At 47.2% G+C, this 20,357-nt stretch overlaps 1 protein-coding gene across 1 annotated transcript in view; it reads left to right on the top strand.

The window, feature by feature from the left end:
- MEI1 (meiotic double-stranded break formation protein 1) overlaps positions 1 to 20,357 on the top strand; it is a 3,731,473-nt gene that overhangs the window by 2,982,720 nt on the left and 728,396 nt on the right. Inside the window, exon 25 of the mRNA XM_086963480.1 lies at positions 6,960 to 7,044. Within this exon, the coding sequence (XP_086819606.1) occupies positions 6,960 to 7,044 (85 nt within the window). The remainder of the gene's footprint in view (positions 1 to 6,959; positions 7,045 to 20,357) is intronic.

Here is a 20,357-nt window from a genome sequence, read left to right as displayed (position 1 = left end):
CCTCTGGCAATGGTATTGCTGGATATCTGTTCGAAGGTAAGGAATCTGCGGCTAGATGTCTCTATCAGATGAACAAGTTACTTACCTTCTGTAAGACCTTATCTGGTGGAGACATAATCAAGCCGCAAATTCTTTACCAACCAACCTATCCTCCTGGCACTGCTGATAAGTTCTTCATGTCAGGGGTGATCTCCTACAGGGCTCTAGTTGTTTTTAACACACCACTGTCAGTTAACTTCATAGCTCTGTGCTTCTGTTGTGGAAAGTAATGAAAACTACTGATGTCAGTGCATGATGTATCGCCTATATCACGGCGTGCCGGACCCCCAGCGGCCCGGCAAGCCTTCTTTGGCACCCGTGGACCTTACAGACATCGTACCTGTGTTCTTTTTTTTGTGTGTCAGCAAACACACGATGGTACTGCCCTGTGGGGGCCGAGCAACTCCAGCCACCGTCAGAGTGGAGCTGCAGGGGCGCTAAGATGAGGTGAACAAAGCCTCATTAGCATGTAAATGGTCTTTTAAAGACCTGTGAAGTACTGGGGTGCGGCTGTGTGTGTGCCCGGGAAGCTGTGTCCGCCCGGGCTGACACACACACACACACACATACACGTGTTACCATCCTTGTGGGGACTATGTGTGAATACCTGCATTGTGGGGACTTACCTTTCTCAATGTTTTAAAAACACACAACTAACAGAAAATTGTTAAGAAAAAATTCATGCAGAGAGACAGAGAAAGACAGAGAGAGATAGAGACAGAGACAGAGATAGAGGCATGGACAGATTGAGACAAAGACAGACAGAGACAGATAGAGGCAGAGACAGACAGAGATAGAGAGATAGAGGTAGAGACAGAGACACAGACAGACAGAGACAGATAGAGGCAGAGACAGACCGAGACAGGCTGAGACAGAGAGACGGAGAGGGAGACAGAGGGAGGGCGACAGAGGCAGGGACAGACAGAGACAGATAGAGGCAGGGATAGGAACAGATAGATAGAGGCGATTGACAGAGAGGGAGACGGAGAGGGAGACAGACAGGGAGGCAGAGAGGGAGATGGAGATGGAGAGGGAGAGAGAGGGAGGGAGAGGGAGACAGAGGGTGACAGAGGGAGGGAGGGGGAGGGAGAGAGAGGGAGACAGAGGGAGTCAGAGAGAGGCAGACAGAGAGAAAGGGAGACGGAGTGAAGGAGAGGGAGATAGAGGGAGGGAGACAGAGGGAGACGGAGTGAGTCAGGGGCCCTCCAGCCAACAGGCATATTGCAAGGGGGCTTGTTCCGGTAAACCCTGCCATCCTTCCTACACCTTCATCAACAGAAATTCTGGTGTTACAGGACTTCACCTACTGTTTGAACCCCTGTCCGTTTCTGGCTACCCACCCGAGAGACGAAACACATGGAGGCATTCATCAAAAGGCTGTTCTCCCCTCGGTCAGCCTTTCCATTATGTCTGCCTCCTGGGGATATACATTCACACATTATTGGACATGGTGGCAGATATCGAGCTCACAGTCCCAGACGTGTAAGGCCAACATTCAGCCTTATTCAAGATGGACATGACATGGCGAAGTACTCCATTCTTTCAGACCTGGGCACAACCAACTACCTAGGTAGAGAAGTCAGCCCCAGCATAGTGCTTAGGTGCCATTCTTAGATTCTAGAGTGATGTCCATAAAACACTGATGTTTATGCTCTTTGAGGACATCCTAATGTTTCAACCTTTGACCTTGGTCTCAGTGAGAGCAGCTCTGAGGCTTCTTGGCCTGCTTGTGGACCACACCTGCTGGCAAATGCGGGCTCTGCAGTAGGATTTCAAGTCTCAGTGGGTTAAGCACCAAGGGAACCTTTTGGATTATATCCAGGTGTCAGAGGAGACTGCAAAAGACCTGCAATGGTGGCTGCTGGACCGTAGTTGGAACAGCAGTAGATCCCTCTCCCTACCCGGCCCAGAACTAACGGTTATTACGGATGCATCATTGTTGGATTGAGGAGGTCATCTAAGAGAAGGGCTGATCGGAGGACTCTGGTCTCTGGTCTCCAGTGGAGACCTGTATCCATATCAACTTGTTGGGTGTTGCAGGTGATTCGCTTGGCACTGAAGGTGTTGTTTCCGATTATCAGAGGGGGTACATGTTCTCACAGTCAACACAACCTCCATGTGGTACTGTAACTAACAGGGCGTTGTGCCAAGAGGATCTACGTCTTTGGTAGTGGCTGAAAGCTCAGGGCATTTCCATGGGTGCCCAGCTCCTAGCAGGATCTTTAAATACCCGCGTGTATGAACTAGCTGATGGTGCCTAGTAGATCACGAATGGCAGTTACTCTTGGGGTGTCACAAGGTGTCTTCCAACAATTCGGAGAATATTGGCTTGATCTATTTGCCATGTCAGAGAACGTGAATTGTCCAAGCTTTTGTGTGTTGGAGTTCCCAAAGCAATTCTCCCTTGGAGACACATTCCACCTGGACTGAGGCTCAGGCTTCTTCCCCTCCCTCTCCTGCCAAAGGCTGGGCCCAAGTCATCCTAGAGCCCTAGGGCTGTGCGACGACAGTGTGGTTGCTAGAGCTTCTGGGTATGAACATATGCCCTACGATTCGGCTGCCACATAGAGGGGAGCTCCTGTCACAACAGCAGTGCCAGGCCTTGTGCCTGAGTCTGCACAACCTACAACTCCATGTGTGGAGATTAACCGCCGATAGTTGATGGCTTTCGATCTTCCTCCCGAAGTAGTATGTGTCATTCTGGTAGCCAGGCGTCCTTCCACCAAAACTGCGTATGCAGGATGTTGGGAGAAGTTTGTTAATTGGTATTGTTCCAGCTACATTCAGCCTTTACAGGTAAAGTTGCTTGAGATTTTATGTTATTGTCTCTTGCTATCCCAGCAAGGCCTTGCTACAGGGGGCCCTCAATTTGGTTTTCGCCTAATTGATATGCTTTCCTTTTTAACCAATGCACAGCTGTCCTATACACTTTTGACTGTAAAGACAGTGTTCCTCTTTGCTATCACCTTTGCACGGCAAGTAAGTGAATGTCAGGCCTTGTCTATCCAGCAACCTAACACATCTGTCTTCCCCGACAAACTGGTTCTCTGGGCAAAAGTGTCACACTCTTCTGACTTAGGACCATCCATTACTTTGCTGCATTTTTATGCCCCACCACATCTGTCCAAAGAAGAGGAGCGGCTCCACCGTCTTGATCCTAAGAGGGATGTTAGTTTTTACATCGATCGGACCAGAGACCATCAATTAGACAATCAATTTGTGTGGGCTTCTCTGGAGCCAAAAAGAGGAAAGTGATACAAAAGAGAACCTTCTTTATGAAGCACCGTATGCACATGTATATAAAAATCACACCACTCACTTTATTGTTCTTGAAATTAGTAAGCATACAGTTAAAGACCATATATTTTCAGAGTCAAGTGTAAAAATCTGAGGGGTGAAAAGAAGAGCAAATAAAGATGGGATATGTTGTAAGCCCAGTTTAACCATTCACGGGCAATTAATATGGATTGATGTGTACTAATGAGATTTGCTCATGTTTAGCACATGTAATTACCTTCATTTTACAATGTGTCCCCCCTTTTTTTTTGCAACCGGCAAAATAGTGGTGGAAGAAGCTAATGTAAAGCTAAACTGAGAATAATTTCGGCTCCATTTGTGACAGTTGCTAGTGTAACAAGCATTGGAAATGCAATAGGTCTCGCAGCATTAGAGTTAGTGCTTTTAGAATTGTTTATGGGTTTTTTTGTAAATCTTTAGCATTTTTGTTTCCTGTAGCCAATGCTAAAGAATTAAAAAAAAAAGCCATAAACATTTCTAAAAGCTCTAACTCAAATGCTCCGAGACCTATTGCACTGTGTGAGGGTGAGGGGTTGAGGGTGAGGGTGAGTGAGGGTGAGGGTGGGTGAGGGTGAGTGAGGGTGAGTGAGGGGTTGAGGGTGAGTGAGGGTGAGGGGTTGAGGGTGAGTGAGAGTGAGGGTGAGTGAGGGTGAGTGAGGGTGAGAGTGAGGGTGAGTGAGGGTGAGGGTGAGTGAGGGTGAGGGTGAGTGAGGGTGAGGGTGAGTGAGGGTGAGGGTGAGTTAGGGTGAGGGGTTGAGGGTGAGTGAGAGTAGTTGAGGCTGAGTGAGGGTGAGTGAGAGTGAGGGTGAGTGAGGGGTTGAGGGTGAAGGATGGGGGGTGAGGGTGAGGGGTTGAGGGTGAGTGAGGGTGAGGGGTTGAGGGAGGGTGCGTGTGGGTGAGGGTGAGTGAGGGTGAGTGAGGGTGAGTGAGGGTGAGGAGTTGAGGGTGAGTGAGGGTGAGGGTGAGTGAGTGTGAGGGGTTGAGGGTGAGTGACGGTGAGGGTGAGTGAGGGTGAGGCTGAGGTGTTGAGGATGAGTGAGGGTGAGTGAGAGGTTGAGGGTGAAGGGTTGAGGGTGTGAGGGTGAGGGATTGAGGGTGAGTGAGGGTGGAGGGTGAGGGGGTGAGGGTGGGGGGGGTGAGGGGGTGAGGGTGAGGGGTGAGGGGTGAGGGTGAGGGGGTGAGGGTGTGGGGTGAGAGTGAGGGGGTGAGGGTTAGGGGGTGACTGCATAGTCACATCATCTCAAAAAAGCAAATCCCCTTAAGAAATGCAGAATGAAATAGAACGTGAAGCATCCATGGGCCTCAGTTTCTTTGGTTTCAAATGGACTGGTAAGTAGGGAGACAGAAGCAGCGTGTTCGTCTTCCTATTGTGAGCCAACACATAATGAGCACAGTGCAGTGTGCTGAGGACAATAACGTGCTTGGCGCTATTAGAAGAAAACAATTAGTGATTATCAGTTAAAATTACAGCCATACGTCACCTGCAGGCTCGTGCCTTAGTAAATCTGTAAAGGAGCTCAGGCGGCTTACGCGCCCACTGCGGAGATATGCAGCTTGCAGGTCATAAACTTGAACACTATACTGTTATAATTTCTTTTAAAATGCTAACCTGCCCGGACTGTCGTTCTGTAAAAGTGTCCTCTCCCCATGCTGGAGGATCATGAACATCACTCGAACCACAGGATAATTAACAGAGGGCAAGGAAATTGTAAACACTTGGTAAAGGCATTTAAATTAGTATGTACTGTACAGTGCTTTAAAGTATAGACTCTAAAATCTACTACTATTATTGCTACATTTATTAGGCGTTTGTAAATGAAATAAATGGATACCATTCTTATTTTTGTTGGAAGTGTGCAAAAGCATAAACGAGCCACTGGTGCTGCAGCGACTCCCGATACTGATCATGTTATCTGAGCGAGGAGCTGAGCGAACTGATTTTCCTCATGAAAAATGCAATGGCCCATAATGCTAAGAGTGACACTTTGCATCTGTTGGAAAGGCCAGGATGCAGGGTGGGAATGAAAGAAAAGCATCAGCTCGTGCATAAAACATGAAAACAGTGAGCTGGGGCCGTAAAGGGAAATGCTACAATTAGTGCTGTGTATGAAAATAAATTCCTTGGGCATTCAATGACAATGGTGGAGATATAATTAACAATGTTCGCATCGGCCTGAGGTATTTAACGGGTACCTCTTAATACTGGGAACGCAGTTGGCACCAGTGGAAAGATCTGACTCGAGCAGCAACTGGGAAGTATTGTCTAGGGCTGTGCGCCAGGATTCCAGGAATGTAATGAAGGTTTCCAGCAGGCAGGCGGGTTTCTACTGGCATGACATGTATATTAATGCCCTGGCTGCTACAAATAAAATCATGAGAGCAGGTTTTTTGTTCCCTTTATCAGTGCACACTTCAGGCAGCAAATGTGGGCAGAAAACACTTGAAGTGTTAGAGCAGCAGGACTGACAAGTAAACAAAAGCACAAAAGTCATGTTACAAATGAACATAGATGGCTTTAAAGGAGGTTTTGTTTAAGCAGCCTAGGGGCCTTTGCCGTGTCAGACGTGAACAAATGCCTGGCATGTTTCCTTTGAAAAGGCCCATGCGATCTGAACAAAAACTGCCGCGATGGCCTTATCATGCGGGGACTGTGCACGGAGGCACAAAGGGGGGGGGGGTACGGGGCAGGCTGAAGAGATCTCTGAGCATCACTAACAGGAGCGAACAGCAGCAGCCCTCGCCGCAGGAGCAGCTGCTGCCCGCTCTAATCACATACCCAGAGTACACGTTTAAACAAGATATTTCTGAATGTGCCTGTAGTGGAAGTTCTTTTTCCTCCAAGTCCCAGTCCATGGTGGAATGTGGTTGAAAAAAAGCGAAAGAGAAAGCAGGGTAACCTGACCCAGGAGGAGGGAGGAGAAATGCGTCTCGGCCGGAGCAGGGGGCAGAGCAGGGAGAGCGGGCTTTAGCACGGCGTCAAGGAGGCGAAAGACACCGGCCGATCAGCAGCGCGGAGCCGGTAACCGAAGGGGCAAGGTAAACGCAAGCTGAAAATACTAAGCATTAATGCAGGCGAGTGTCTCACTTGAAATAACTTTAAAACACCACTAATCCAAGCTGGTTATTCGTGCCAGAATCTATCAATGAATTTTGCCTGGGAGGAGAAATGCGACACGGCAGGAAGGGGAGGGGGCGGAGCGGGTAAAACAAGACGGACGTGCACGCGCTTTTAAGCTCAATGCGCATGCGCATTGAGCTTAAAAGTCACGGGCACTGCAAGGAATCGCCACGATTCCTTGCAGTTGATAAAGAGTGGATAAGCCCCCATAGTCTCGCTTGCTCGATGCGCATGCGCATCGACAGGCGAGACCTAAAAAGGAGTGCAAATACAAATTTGTCCTGTTGCTTAATTCTAGCATACACTTTTGGTGTTTTGGAGAGTATGGTCTTAAAAACATAAAGAAAGCTTTACATTTGGGTTGTAGGCTGTATCTGCAGATTTCTGTCCCTTTGCTGGTGATGCACAAGAGTTTATGTTTTGAATAAAGTGTGTAGTATATTATAGTCTGTGCTACTGGAGAAAGTTTCTAAACTCATATATTCTTTGCCATCCCTCGGAACAGATTCACTGCAAAATCTTGGTGGAGCTAGGTCAGATTTTGAACATTATTATCTATCAGAAGAAGAACAAGTCCTCACTTCTTCTGGGTAAGGCAAACGTTCCTTTTGTGTGATTATTTTGACATTGTTATACACATTTAGCCTGAACATTTTGTTACAACATCTCAATGTATGTTGAAGTTGCTGTGCAGTATTGCATTTAGCTATTAGCCTGGATTCTCTTCTCTTTGTGACCGCTTGTTATGATGGATGCTTCAACTAGCATATTCCTCACTTCTTGAAACTCCTTCAGACTCCAGATTGGATCCTGAAATTTGAAATACTCCCCTGCTCCAATAGGTGACACCTCAACTCTGGGATGCATCCCATATATGACATCACAGATCTGTATAAGGTGCCACCCTGGAACACTCATCTCACTTGTTTTTAGCTGCATCCTTTAAAGCAGATACGGAGATGCCCTCCTCTCAAAATTTCCTTACATAATGTAATTTTTGATTGTGGCTTCTGTTGCACATGCCCTTTTACCCTCACAATGTCTGTCTCTGGTACCTAGGACCCAAACACGACTCAAAGGCATGTGTGAAGGGTGGCAGATTAAGGCTATTTCCTGCTCTGGCTTGCCTTTGACCAGCAACTTTTCAAAATGGACCATTTCCAAGGACACGTCCTCCAGGAAGAACCACAAGAATCACCACAAGAGGGATTCTTTAGCGTCTTGACAACACCCTCTCTTGAAGGGTAAGTCTTCCAGTTAATTGCTTTGTACCACTACACCAGGCTTTATGTCAACTTCTGAGCCTGTTGTGGTGGGTATGCACCCAAGCAGGATTATGTCCTGCTGCCATCTCTGTGCTCTTAGCTCCCTAGAATTTCTGGAGTTTCCAGCCCCCGGCACCGATCTCAGGCAGGTTGCAGTTTTCACCTAGGCTGTGCTGGCCCTCTTCCACTTCAGACCGCTCCCTCTGGTGCACATGCATCTCTGTCACGGTAGTGCTAGTCGACCCCGTTCTATTTCTTCCTGACACAATTCAAGCAGTGGCCAAACTTCTTCCTGCACCGAAGGTCTTGCTGGTAGCTCAAGCACTAGTGACGTCTTTAATGCCACCTGTGCCAACTTTGGATCTTTAATAGGAAGTGTCAAATCTTTGTAAGCCAATTTTACTCAGATCCTAATGTGAACCACAGCAGTTGGTGAAGAAAGAGTCCACTTACAGGCCCTTGCCACGTCACAGTATTTTGGAAAACTTGAGGAGCTTTTTGGCTTTGATGGTGGCCCCATTCAAATATTGTTTGTCATGATGATGATGACAGCGTGAATCATCTTGCCAATACTGGCATGAATAGTGGTGATATTTGACACTGCAGAATGACAGTGGCCTCAATACCTCCCCTGAGGAAGGCCTGGAGTATCCTTCGACGCCTGCTGGTGAGGTCATTGATTTGTTTATGGCTGTTTTGTGCAAGGTCGCTGAGGTCCTTGAATTGCCATTCTTTGTGGAGGAGAAGGAGGCTAGCCTCCTCTCAGAACTTCTGCAGGCTGACGTATACTCTGTTGAGGAGTTGCTGCTTTTCAACGAGGCACTGATGAGATTCTTTCTATGTCGAATAAATCAAACCAGCTTCTGCTCCTGTGGTGAACAGCCAAGTCTCCTGTTACCATTGTATGGTGTCAAGGGACCAAAAATGTTTTGACAGCTCATCCCTCCTCAGAGAGTCTTGTTGTTCCTTCTTCCTCTAAGTAGAACCCAAACTTTTCCCTCTACTTCTACAGATATGGAGTCAAAAAGGGTTGAGACTATGAAGAAGAATGTCTTTTCTTGGGGGAGCTTTGCCTTTCACTCCACAATTACAACTTTCCTTCTTTATAGGAAATGGCGTGAATTATCATTTTGGACCCCCCAATCACCTTTGTGGCCATTTTGCAGACGTTGTGCATGATGTGTCAAATTGATCCTCCACTTTGGCTGGGATACAATAGATTGAGTGGTGTGATCCATAGGCTGTTTTATTGGGATTCACCACTATGCCTTGAATGCTTCTATTGGTTTCTTGGACAATTTTATGCACATGCCCTTTGAAGTAGCTTGACCCTTTGGTGAGAAGGCTGACTCAGTGCTGGAACGCTTTAAACAAGTTTGTGATATGGCTTAGTCCCTGAGTCCTAAAATGGCTTCTGCAACATCTTTGTAAAAAGAACAATTGATGGACAGAATGTTGAACAATAAGGCTGACTCCGTGCTGGATCGCTTTAAACAAGTTTGTGATATGGCTTAGTCCCTGAGTCCTAAAATGGCTTCTGCAACATCTTTGTAAAAAGAACAATCGATGGACAGAATGTTGAACAATGTCAAACATTCACCCCAGTACAGAGATCTGGGCCTAAATCCACAGTGTTTTGCTCCCCATGCCATTCCAGTTTAAATCTAGCCATATGCAAATCATTCTTGAACCTGTTCCCCATGGAAACCGTCCAGTCCAAACTGCCAGGCCAGGTCCTCCCTGGACCAGAAACAAGCATCCTGGGACCGGTTACGGGGTTACACTCCTCATCAGCCAGGCTAGCTTGACTTCAGTGGCATGGAGAGCACGGGACCCACTTCTGGGCATACCCATCCCACTTGGGGTGACAAATGCAAAAAGAAAAATGTATGGACAGAATGTTGAACAATGTCAAACATTCACCGCAGTAAAGAGATATGGGCCTCAATCCATTAGTAAATGTTTGATTTGATTTGATACCAAGTCAGTATCTAAGAAGTAAGACCAAATTGTCCGATGAATTACACAGTTATGTGAAACAGTGCTCACTGGCATATAAAACCAGTACTGAAAAGGGCATAACCCTTACAATACAGATTATTCGCAGAGCGGGGAGGATGGGCAGGGTGGGAAGGAATCTGCGGCTAGACGTGTCTCTAACAAATAATACGTTACCGAAGGTAAGTAACTTGTTCATCTGATAGAGACATCTAGCCACAGAGTCCTTAACTTTTGAATTAAATACCATAACATCAACTCCAGTTGTGACGTCAATAAAGTCATAAAAGTCCCCTCCGGCGCGCGGACATTGATTTCTTCTTTTCCGGATTGCAACGTGGATCCGGAGAAGTGGTTACTTAGGCCGTTTTTTGCTGGCCTATTTTGACAGCTTTTTGTCTGTGGGAACAGTGAGCCTTCCTTCAATGTTGTAAGGTTTTAAGCCTTGTGGATCATGTACTCAACAAACGTCGGTTACAGGCTTGTATTCTGTTTGTTTATGATGTTTAGGAGAACACCATGACTCCGAGGATTGCCGCTCCTGCTAGAGACTAAAGCTGAAGGTGCTGTAAGAACGCCGTATGAAGTTGCGGTCCTCGGAGACCTTGTGGCCTCGGTCTTCTCATGCGGAGGTCAGTTTGCGTGGCTGTTCCAGAAGCCGGAGCCATTCTCCAGGATGTCGTACTTTAGAAACGGAACAAAATTGGGTAGGGGGAGGGCCTATAGGGAGTTTAAAGACCTAGCAGTGGCATGTTCCCTTACAAACTGAAAAAACATAGTATGTCACCGGGTCTACACAACAAAAATGTGGTACTAAAAAAAGTATGTGAGTGAACTTACATCTAAATGATTGTAAGATTAGGTAGGCACCTTGTGAACCCTAACAGGGTACCCATCAGTCACCACTCGGAACCGCCCTTCATCATTTGGGATTCCTGTATTACCGTTAGTTAGGAACAGCAAGGGTTACACAGTGGAGGTGATGTTGAGCCTCTAATGAACCTAATGCTGTCCTATATGGTAAGAGTCTCACAGGCTGTTCTTAAGCTGGAAAAAGAGGGTGACTGGGTGTGCAGTGCATGAAGTGAAAGTGATAAGTGAAACTAAAATTGGGTGAGGGAGCAAAGAATACCTTTATTCCATCTTTTGCTCGCTCCTCCAATGTTAAAAAAGCAGTGGGGTAAATTAAACAAATATTTACCCAGATGTATTGGTCAACATGTTTCTGCAAATAATTGGACCACAGAGTCCGTTGCATTCATCAGGACCTTTTTAAACAAGAGCTACTGCAATAATGTGAAGTGATAAAAAGTGACTATAAGTATTAATCTGCGACCTGAATAGCGATCACCTGGATCCTTTAGGTGTCGTCTGATTTCGCAGTCGTTATGTGTCACTGGTGAAAAAACAAACATAACAAAGAATAGTAACCACATTGATTTTGTAAGTAATTAGAATGTGTTCAGTACATATATAACCACACAACAATAATTTTTTGTCAAAAAAGCCTTTTTTAGCTTGTTATTTTTAAGCCACATGAAGGTATCTAATAGTCTTTCATGGCAGGGTACTTTATCTTACCATTGTAGACAAAGTAGGAGGCTGCGCCTCGCCTGGCAACGGCTCAGGATACGAGGGAAGCACCGCTCTGAAAACGGGAAGGAAGCAAAGAACAAGGAATGTCACTGCTCCCTTTGTCTGAATACAGGGTACGAACTAGCAAAGCGGCCAAAGCCAGAACCAAAGTACAATAAGTATCGTGAATGAATGGCACCTAAACGCTGTGTCCGTATGCCTTCTGTAGCACAGTGCCGTTTGTTTACAATGGGTGCATTAAGGTGTGAAATACTGCACACCCGGGGCGCCATCGCGCCATGCACCGACAGCCTTCTAGCCGGCGAGTGAACAAATGGCACCCAAGCGCTATGTCCGTATGCCTTCTAAAGCGCAGTGCCGTTCGTTTACACAGAGTGCAGTGGAGTTTTAAGTGCTGCACACACGAAGCACCAAGTCTCAATGGTGCTTCGCTTGGGTGCCATTTGTTCACTCGCCGGCTAGAAGGCTGTCGGTACATGGCGCGATGGCGCCCCGGGTGTGCAGTATTTAACACCTTAATGCACCCATTGTAAACAAACGGCACTGTGCTACAGAAGGCATACGGACACAAAGTTTAGGTGCCATTCATTCACGATACTTATTGTACTTTGGTTCTGGCTTTGGCCGCTTTGCTAGTTCGTACCCTGTATTCAGACAAAGGGAGCAGTGACATTCCTTGTTCTTTGCTTCCTTCCCCTTTTCAGAGCGGTGCTTCCCTCGTATCCTGAGCCGTTGCCAGGCGAGGCGCAGCCTCCTACTTTGTCTACAATGGTAAGATAAAGTACCCTGCCATGAAAGACTATTAGATACCTTCATGTGGCTTAAAAATAACAAGCTAAAAATGGCTTTTTTGACAAAAAATTCTTTTTGTGTCGTTATATATGTACTGAACACATTCTAATTACTTACAAAATCAATGTGGTTACTATTCTTTGTTATGTTTGTTTTTTCACCAGTGACACATAACGACTGCGAAATCAGACGACACCTAAAGGATCCAGGTGATCTCTATGCAGGTCGCAGATTAATACTTATAGCCACTTTTTATCACTTCACATTATTGCAGTAGCTCTTGTTTAAAAAGGTCCTGATGAATGCAACGGACTCTGTGGTCCAATTATTTGCAGAAACATGTTGACCAATACATCTGGGTAAATATTTGTTTAATTTACCCCACTGCTTTTTAACATTGGAGGAGCGAGCAAAAGATGGAATAAAGGTATTCTTTGCTCCCTCACCCAATTTTAGTTTCACTTATCACTTTCACTTCATGCACTGCACACCCAGTCACCCTCTTTTTCCAGCTTAAGAACAGCCTGTGAGACTCTTACCATATAGGACAGCATTAGGTTCATTAGAGGCTCAACATCACCTCCACTGTGTAACCCTTGCTGTTCCTAACTAACGGTAATACAGGAATCCCAAATGATGAAGGGCGGTTCCGAGTGGTGACTGATGGGTACCCTGTTAGGGTTCACAAGGTGCCTACCTAATCTTACAATCATTTAGATGTAAGTTCACTCACATACTTTTTTTAGTACCACATTTTTGTTGTGTAGACCCGGTGACATACTATGTTTTTTCAGTACTTTAGAAACGTCCAAGGGTAAGTGCGGGCATTTGAAGCCGCAGCACCCCCGACTTCGCCACGTGAAGATTCCATCTCCAACGGCTCCTCCCGCTCATCAGTTAAGAGGGCCGTTTGGGACGCCGCCCCACATCTCCCCATCTTTCTGGTAGCGGGGGCATCGATGGCCCATATGAGGGAGTATTATATCTCTCTGCACCTCATCTTTGGTCCTCCAGCTTCCGCTGGAGCTCCCACAGGCCCCAGGGAGGTGAGTGGAGCCACACCGGGGGGTTCGTCCTCGATATCTGGTGGGCCATTTGAGTTTTCAGGTCAGCGCCGATAGTCGTCGACTGACTCAGCTACGGCGCCGGTGCACACCGCTTCGGAGACGCCACCTTCGGCGTCCATTATCAATCAGCCGACTTCGATATTAACGTCGGCAGCGCCAATCAAAGTCTCTCCTTCTCCTCTTATGGATGGTCAAGCAGTGTCCTCTCAACGTCGATCGCCGTCGGGTGCATAGTTGGTAGAGCAAACTAGGGGGAATGTGGAATTTTCCCTTCCTTCTCAGGGTGAGACTTCGTAGGGTCGCCTTATAAGGGATGATGCAAGGGGGCCTGTACCTTTTCAGCCCATCTCTGAGAATGTTCCATCTCGGGTGAAGTAGAGTTGGATATCTGCTCTTGGTGAGGCTAGTGGGCTGCAGTCCTCTCCATCCTCGGGCTTCTTTACCCACTTAGTCTTGCTACCAAGGCAGGTTCCTCCTTTGCAGATGTGTTGAGTAGAGTGACTGCAATTTTGGACTTGCTGGTGCATATGGTGGAGAAGTCCACCAATTCTCTGGTTGATATGTTTTATCAGCGACAGTCGGAGAAAGAGCCTGTCCTTCCATACAGTGAAGCCCTGTTTGACATATTGTTAGGAACTTGGGCCAAGCCTGATTCAGGGGTCTCGGTGGACCGTTCTATATCACGCAGGCATCCGCCTGCTCTAGGAGATCCAGTTAGCATAGCCTGATAGTTCAGGCAGCTACAGCCTTTCAAGATATGGATTCTTCACCTAAGACTCTTAAATAAGCACTCTCAGAGTCAAGATGCATGTGGCAAACACATCTTTTCTTCTGCTAGTTCTGCGTTAAGGTCTATCAACACGTCTTGTGTACTGGAACTTTTTTCCCACACTTTGTGGGATACCTTCCAGACTATGTTGAAATCGCTTCAGAATAGCCTCTGTTCTGATCTTGAAAACTCGATTAGAGGTTGCCACAGGCAGCTAAGTCGATAATCAGATGTGGCATGGATTAAGGATTCATGAGGCCGGACCATGACATTTTCAGTGGCGCTCTGGCGTCGTGCATGGTTCAGAACTTCAGGTTTTTCAGAGATTATGCAGGCAACTTTAGTCGATATGCCCTTTGACGGCGCACATCTTTTTGGGGTCCAGGCAATGAGACACATCCATGATAGGAGAAGTGATACAGAGTCTTAATTGCTCTTTCACTGTTATATGTTCTTTAATTTTCACCCTAGACGAACGTTGTTTAAATGATACTGGAAGTTTATTTTCTCAAAGGGCATTAACTTGTTAGGGCATTGACATGTCCCTCTTTTGATTATTCCTGGTTGGTGTTTCTGCAGGGTTCAGAAGTTATTGTTTCAATACTGTCTGAAACAGTTTAAGTGGTATAAGGAAACCAGTGGTATATTCTGTTTCAGTTTTTTTTCCTCTGATAATAGGCCTCATGCTCAAGGGGTCATTTGCAGGATGATGTGTCTTCCAGTGAGATAGTTTACCTTTACACATGCTTCTTTTGATGCAGTTTGGGATGCAGGTCTGCATTACTATTGACTTGCAGTATTTCTTATAGAGACATATTACTTATTCCAAATTTGAGACCTTGTATACAGAGTGTATACTTGTTTTTTGCGAATACTGTAAATTTCCACTTTAGAGTAATTTTGTCTCTGGTTTGGCCAATGCATGCCTTTTCGCTACTTTAGTGGAGTGCACTCTTCATAGATTTAAGGTAGATTTAAGGTGTTGCACGGATTGCTTCTACATTGATAATTTTGCCATTATGATTCCTGGTGAGGGGATCATGCCAGTTTTGCTATAGAGTACTTTACCTGCACATGAGAATTTGGTCAAAGGAAGTGTGCTCCTCTTTGCTGGAGGACTTACGTCTAGCAAGCTCAGGGTGTCTGATGTGTATTCTTCTGAAGAATAAAGTCTTTGTTCCCTGCTTTTTGGAGATGATGTGTATTCTTATGTCCACTTTTGAAACAGGGTTGTCACGTGAGCTCTGCTTCTGAGATTATCTGAGATGCAGTGTCTGAATAGTTACCTTACGATTGTTTACTGCCATGCCTTACATGGATGAAAAGATTTTTTTCTCTTTGGGGAAGGTTTGTTCTGATCCTTCTTCGCTTTAAGGACTCTCTGGTTTGTTCTATTTCTTTGATAGCCATAATTTCCTGTCCGGAGGTTGAATGTTCTCTGTCTCCGTGGGGACAGTTCCCTTTGTCTACTGTTGTGTATTTCCCAATACATAGGGTATACCTACTCAGCTGTGGTGGATTTTCCCTCCCCACTCTAGAGGTCTCTGGGTAAATGTGAGTAGGGATCTCTGAGAAAGCACAACTGAACTACTCAGGGTTGACTGTTAAATAACAACCAAACCAACGTTGGCGGTGCAATGCTGTGCAGTTCCTACAAATCTATACAGGATCTGCATGTTTAGACAACACAAACTAAGGAATTGGTTTCCAGACTGGTTCCAGACACCCCCAATGATATGTTAGTCTGTGGACCAGCTAGCTCACAGTGCCACTATAAGCCCCATAACTTCACCAAGGAGCAAATAGTTTCTGGCAACTATCAAACGTGACAACCGTGACTTCTCAGGGATCGTGGAAATAGTACAGTACTTTTCGCTCAGTCACTCGTGCTCACTCGGTCTAAGAGAGATATACCGAATAAACGGTGGGGATGTTTTCAATAAGCATTTATTGAACCAGCGTCATTCTGGTATAAAATACATGTGCTGCAACAACCATTAGGCAGAAACAGATATATATAATTACAAGCACCAACAGAGTAAATTAAAGGTAGAATTCTACCATGGTGCTGAAAAAGTAAATATATGCAGGCATATAGATACTTGGCAGTATTTATGAGTACTCCTAAGATGCAAGCCCTAACTAGATGTGCCTAAGTGTACCTAGCATGTATGTAGTGTATAACCATGAATCCCCCTTGAAAATAGCCAATCCCATTACCTGATGTGAGAGAACGAAGCACCCCGTCTTGGTCTCGAGTTGGACACCCCGCAAGAGATGTCAGACCTCTGCCTGCTGAAGTATCTGTATGCAGGGACTTCAGCGTTTCGTGTCAGCAAGTCAGCATGGATGATTTTTACCTCTGATTTGCCCAGCGAAGATGTGGTACTTATATACCCGGAAGGTACCCTCAGGGGTTCTACCTAGATGTGTCATAGTACTGTGGGCATGTCGACCAAGGATGAGGATAGTGGTGACCCATGTACAGAGTTATTATGCAGAAGATGGTAATCCTTCCATGATAATAAGTATCCTCATGCATAATATTGAGGCTAGTTTTCGGAGAAAACCACACAACATTAATTCGGCACCTAGCTAGGTAAAAGGTCAGTGCCAGAACAGTTGTGTAGAGCAAGGTAGGACAAATGTAGTTAAAAGGTTGTGCAACTACCTAGGCCTATAACGGGGTACATTGGGGTTCATAACACTATTAGGCAGTTGTTCATTTCTGTACCTTATAGTCTTTAAAGGGATCATAGTGTGAGAGTATAATCTGCTGCTCATTGCACTTAGAGAACTAAATATGTCTATAGGGACCCTTGTTTGCTTTACGGTCAGATTAGATTTGGGCTCATATGTCTTGTTGACAATTGTTTCAACTGAGTTTCCTTTTTGGGTAATTTTCAGAGGCTTGGCTTATTATATTCATCTTGACCTTCCAGGCCAAGTGAGGTCGGGCGGCGATAAGTAGAAGAATGCTACCGGCCGGGATAAGTTTAGCAGGTGTAATCCCCTCTCTTGGAAGTGTGCGTGTCTGCTTTTCTCTTTCTCCCCATTGTTAGGCCTTCCAACGTCAATTAACTGTCCCCAACAACCCAACCCACCCCCCCTACCCAATTTCCACCACCCACTCAGAAGGGGTCGCTACGTTCTAATCTATGGGTACAATCAGGAGTCTGTGTCTACCTAGGTGTGTGATGCACCCGGTGTGTCCTGGGAGCTGTCCCCGTTCAGGTCCAGGGCCTCCTCGTCCTCCTGCAGTGTGCTATCTCTTAGGGCTTGAACTAATGCCTCCCAAGCCGCTGCCGTGTCCAGTGCCCTAACGTCCGGTCTCCGGCAAGCTGCCTGGTATCGGTGTGTACTGTCACAAGCGGCCCACCTTAAGAACTCATTGAGCCATCGCCTGTGTGTGGGACCCACTCTCGCCTTTCCAATGTCGTGTAATTTCTCTTTTAGCTATGATCAGGGCCATGTCTATAAATTTGCTTGTGGTTTTGTTTATGGGTGTGTGCGGGAACCAGTGTAGTATGCATACCGCCACATCGAATTGCAGTGTTCTGTCTGTCACTTCGTTTAATGTATCTCCAATCGCTCGCCAGTATTCCCGAAGGTCAGGGCAGGACCATAGCATATGTTTCAGCTCCGCACCTCGAAGCGCATCGTGGGCATGCCGTCTCGGCCACCCCGAAATACTTCTTGATTTTGCCAGGGGTCATATAAGCCCTATGTAGCACGTAAAAGTGGATCTGTTGAAAACGCGCATTTCTCGTACTATTCCGAGCTCGTCTCACTAACCGGGCCCAAGTCGTCTCAGGGATCTCCCTATTAAGGTCCGTTTCCCATTTGGTCTTTAGCGCCGTTAGTGGCGGGAGGTTTGCCCGGAGCATTCTGGAGTATAGGCATGTTACAGCCTTGCAAGTTCCGGCCGCCATCATGGTGTACTGACAGGCCATGGTCGTCGTTGGTTCCCCGAGTCCCCCCTTCCAGTGCGCCTGTATGGCTCCAGTCACCACAGCATGCAGAAGGTACCCCCCTCTTGGTAGCTCAAACCGCTCCTGCAGCTCCTGATACTGGATAAGCGCCCGTCCTCGTATAGGTCTCCAATAACTTGTATTCCCGCGTCCTCCCAGACCTGCAACTGCGACCAATCACCCCATGGGGGAGCGCAGTCACCATCCCCGGGGGTATCTCTGGAGCATATGGGTGTCGCACTCCCGCGCGGCGTTGAGAACGGTTCCAACAGAGCCTGAACGTTTGTTCCTCGAGTGTCAGATCCCGAAGGGCGATCCTTTGTTGCAAGGTGATATAGGCCAGGACATGCCGTGGTGTACCCCCTTCTCTCTCATTCTCCGGACCTCGGTATACCCTCGCTACCTCCTGCGTAAAAATCTGCAGTAGAACAGCAAGATAGTAAAGCTCAATATCGGGGACCGCCAGTCCGCCCTCATCCTTCGGGCGGGTGAGCGTCGTCAGCGCCACTCTACATCTGCCCGAGCCCCATAGGAAGGTGGTCAGCTGAGACTTCAGTTGGCGAAAGAAGGATCTAGGTATCCAGATGGGGAGGGTGCGAAAGTAATACAGAAGCCGCGGCAGGGCGATCATTTTCAAAAAAGAAATGCGCCCAGTGACTGAGAGCGGGAGCGTGGCCCAAAAGGCCATACTACCCTTCAATGCCCGCATGCATCGGCCCACGTTACCTTCCAGCATGTCTGCAGCCGTGTGGTTCACGTATACCCCTAGGTATTTCAGACAGGTGGGCTCCCAGTTAAGCAAGGGTCGGTGGTCGGGCCGTGCTATGTCACATCTCAGAGGAAACAAGCAAGTCTTAGACCAATTGACTTTCAGTCCTGAGAGTTCTCCAAATCGCTCTAGTAGTCTCTCCGCCCCCTCCAGCGTCTTCTAGAAATAACAGGAGGTCATCCGCATACAAGGAGATGAATTGTTGGCCTCCTCTACTATCTATGCCCTTGAAATGTTTACCCGTCCGGGCCTCGGCCGCGAGGGGTTCAATCGCCAGGGCGAATAACAGGGGGGATAGGGAGCAACTCTGTCGGGTTCCCCGCTCCACCGGACATTGGTGTGAAACGAGGGGTCCTATCCGCACTCTTGCCACGGCCGCTTTATACAGGACTCGCGTCCACCTGATATAGCCATCCCCCAGGCCAAAGCGTTCCATGGCTCTGTATAGGTACTCCCACTCCAGACTATCAAACGCTTTCTCAATGTCTATCGAGAGGACTAAGTGCATCTGGGCTTCTGTATATGGGCTTTTCACCAGTCGTGTGAGTCTCCTAATATTTATCGCTGTGTTACGCGCAGGAATAAAACCAGACTGGTCTGTGTGGACCAGGTCGGGCATGTGCTGTAGGAGCCTCGCTGCCAGTATAGCACTTAATATTTTGTAGTCCGTGGTTAGCATGGACAGCAGCCTATAGGAGGCCGGGCTGCTGCTTTCCCTCCCAGGCTTCAGTAGCGGTATCACCAGTGCCTCGCGCATAGAATGGGGCAGGCAGCCAGCTATCCTGGCTTTGTTATATATCGTTTGGAGTCGCGGCGCTAGCAAGTCCAGGTATTTGCTGTAGAATTCAATGGGCAACCCATGGAGCTCGGGGTGGCCGGGTCGCGCCTTCTCTGCTTCTCGCAGCTTGAAGTCTGCCTTATGCAGATCCTCTAATAATACCTTCCGCATGCCTACGTGTTTCCCTATGCACTGACCCCTAACTACCACCTTAAAGGCGTTCCATTCCATTGCTCTAGAAGCTGTGGACCCCTCGTTTTCAGCGAAGTACTGGTTTATCCCCTCCTCCAGCGCCGCATGAAACATTGGATCGTCCAGTGTCTCAGAGCGCAGCTTCCAAGTCGGGACGCGCGACACCTCAGCTACCCAGTCTAAATTGATCAGCAAGGGGTTATGATCCGAGATTGTTCTGGTGAGGTACTCGGTCCGTGTCACAGTCTGCATTACGACCTGAGAGCATAGAATTGCATCAATCCGGACGTGGAGGTCATGCAGCCTAGAGAAGTACGAGTAGTCTCGCTCAGTCGGCTGATGTGTGCGCCAACCATCCGTCAAGCCCCATCTCTCTTGCCAATCCAGTCTACCCTTCGTGAGGTGGTGTACGGGGGAGTCCCTCAGTGGTGGATGGGATCTATCTAGTGTTGTGTCCGCTACTGAATTAAAATCTCCCCCAATCAGGACAGGGCCCGCTAAAAAGTGTGCAAGTGTCCCTGACAGTCCCGTTAAGAAGGTCAGCTGGTCAGTATTCGGTGCATATATACTACACAGTACTATGTCCCTGCCCCGAAGTCTGCCCTCCACTGCCACATACTTACCCTCAGGATCTATTATGTGCCTTGTCGCCTGAAAAGGGGTGCCCGCCCTTATCCATATCAGAGCACCTCTAGCGAATGCTGAG

The sequence above is a fragment of the Lissotriton vulgaris genome, chromosome 1_1, assembly GCF_964263255.1.
Source record: "Lissotriton vulgaris chromosome 1_1, aLisVul1.2, whole genome shotgun sequence".
NCBI lineage: Eukaryota > Metazoa > Chordata > Amphibia > Caudata > Salamandridae > Lissotriton > Lissotriton vulgaris.
The sequence above is the reverse complement of the archived record's forward strand: the minus strand, read 5'-3'. Positions and strand labels throughout refer to the sequence as shown.